General features: G+C 54.6%; 1 protein-coding gene across 1 annotated transcript in view; it reads left to right on the top strand.

Moving 5' to 3' along the window:
- Window positions 1-2002, top strand: part of GPAA1 (glycosylphosphatidylinositol anchor attachment 1) — an 18756-nt gene that overhangs the window by 5152 nt on the left and 11602 nt on the right. Inside the window, exon 4 of the mRNA XM_018571156.1 lies at window positions 1008-1204. Within this exon, the coding sequence (XP_018426658.1) occupies window positions 1008-1204 (197 nt within the window). The remainder of the gene's footprint in view (window positions 1-1007; window positions 1205-2002) is intronic.

Genomic DNA, 2002 nt, shown 5'->3' with positions numbered 1-2002 from the left:
TGCACTTGAGATGAGCGTAGGGCGGCGTATGGCCGCGTAGTCCCATAGAGAAGGACGGGGACTGCGTAATAATCACACGCAGCACCTGTCCTTCCCGGCAGCTGCCACGGAGGTGTACGTGCCGGCCGATTCCAGTGTGAATGAGGCCTAAAGGACGAAAAAGGTGAACATGAGGATTTTATTGAACAACAAAATGCCGTTTATGACGCACGGAGCGCACTGGATGTCACCCGCGTCAGGCTTACATCTACTTCAATGGGATTGTCTCCATGTTAAAGGAGAACTATGGGGTCAGGGCTTTTCCCCATAGTTCTCCTAAGGCCCCGTTCCCACTGCACGATATGCAAATCGCGCGTTTGTCGCGGTCAAGCTTGCATTGAGCAAGCTTGAATCGCGGCTAAATCCGCTCCAAAAAGGGTCCTGCTGTAGCGACACACGACCCGCGACAGCAGGACCCTTTGCCACCATTGGATTGCATTGGAGCACGATATCGCGCGGTAATTTGCCGCGATATCGCGGGAATTACCGCGCGATAAATCGCTCAATGTGAACGGGGTCTAAGGGTAACGGGAGGACACAAACTAGCGTCCTCCCGTCACCCTAGGCTCAGTATATAGGGAGCTACAGCTCATTATATACTGAGGCGCCGCAGGTGAAGCGGATGCCGACAATTGTGCCGGGATCCGCCCAGCTGCGTGACTGACAGCTGGATCTGCCTATCTAGAGGGAGAGCCAGCTGTACCCGCCCCCTCCCCCCTGCCAGTCAGCGCTGGAGGATAGGAGCGGGGAGGAGCAGTAGAAGGGGGTGGAGCAGTAGAAGGGGGTGGAGCAGTAGAGGGGGTGGAGCAGTAGAAGGGGTGGAGCAGTAGGAGGGGTGGAGCAGTAGGAGGGGTGGAGCAGTAGAAGGGGTGGAGCAGTAGAAGGGGGTGGAACAGTAGAGGGGGTGGAGCAGGGTGGCTGGTTCTCATGTTTGCGTGCATTCACACTGATCCCTCTGCTCCCTACAGAGATAAAGTCATCGGTGATGATGGGACGGGCCGGAGCCATTCAGGCCGCTCTATCCCTGGAGATCAGCAGTGAGGTCATCACCAGCTTCGATGTCGTGCTTGAGGGACTCAATGGACAACTGCCCAACCTAGACATGGTCAACCTGTTCCTGGCCTTCTGCCAGAAGAACCAACTGCTGTGCACCATCCAGGGCAAGGTGAGTCCCCTGTGACCTCTGACCTCCTACATCACTGAATCCTCTCCCTTATGCCCCCTCCCCCATAACCTCTGACCTCATCACTGTATCCTTCAATCCTCTCTGTGACCTCAGACTTCATCAATGCACCCTCCAATCTTCTCCCTTATGACCTCTGACCTCATCACTGTATCCTTCAATTCTCTATGACCTCTGATTATTATTATACAGGATTTATAGAGCGCCAACAGTTTGCGCAGCGCTTTACAATATAAGGAAGACATTACAATCACAATACAATTCAAGACAAGATGGTGAGGAGGGCCCCGCCCCTGAGGGCTTACAATCTGAAAGGGAGGGGCCAGTGATACATGAGGAGGGAGCTGTGTGGGGGATGAATTGTTTGAGAACGTGACGGTTGAGCGGTTAGGTTGAGGTGGGATCGGCTTCCCTGAAGAGATGAGTCTTACGGGATCGCCTAAAGGCAGTCAGAGTGGGAGATAGACGGACAGGTTGGGGTAAAGAGTTCCACAGAATCGGGGAGACTCTAGAGAAGTCCTGGAGGCGAGCATGGGAGGAGTTGACAAGGGAGCTAGAGAGCAGGAGGTCTTGGGATGAGCGGAGGGGACGGTTAGGGTGACACTTTGAGACCAGGTTGGAGATATATCCGGGGGGCGGAGTTGTGGATGGCTTTGTAAGTCATTGTTAATATTTAGAATTTTATCCTCTGGGCGAGTGGAAGCCAGTGGAGGGATTGGCAGAGGGGGGCGGGGATGGAAGCCAGTGTAGGGATTGGCAGAGGGGGGCGGGGGATGGAGG

The sequence above is a fragment of the Nanorana parkeri genome, unplaced genomic scaffold, assembly GCF_000935625.1.
Source record: "Nanorana parkeri isolate BGI_ZX_2015 unplaced genomic scaffold, ASM93562v1 scaffold1688, whole genome shotgun sequence".
NCBI classification, from domain to species: Eukaryota; Metazoa; Chordata; class Amphibia; order Anura; family Dicroglossidae; genus Nanorana; species Nanorana parkeri.
Note: the sequence above shows the minus strand (reverse complement) of the source record. Positions and strands in the feature narration are given on the sequence as shown.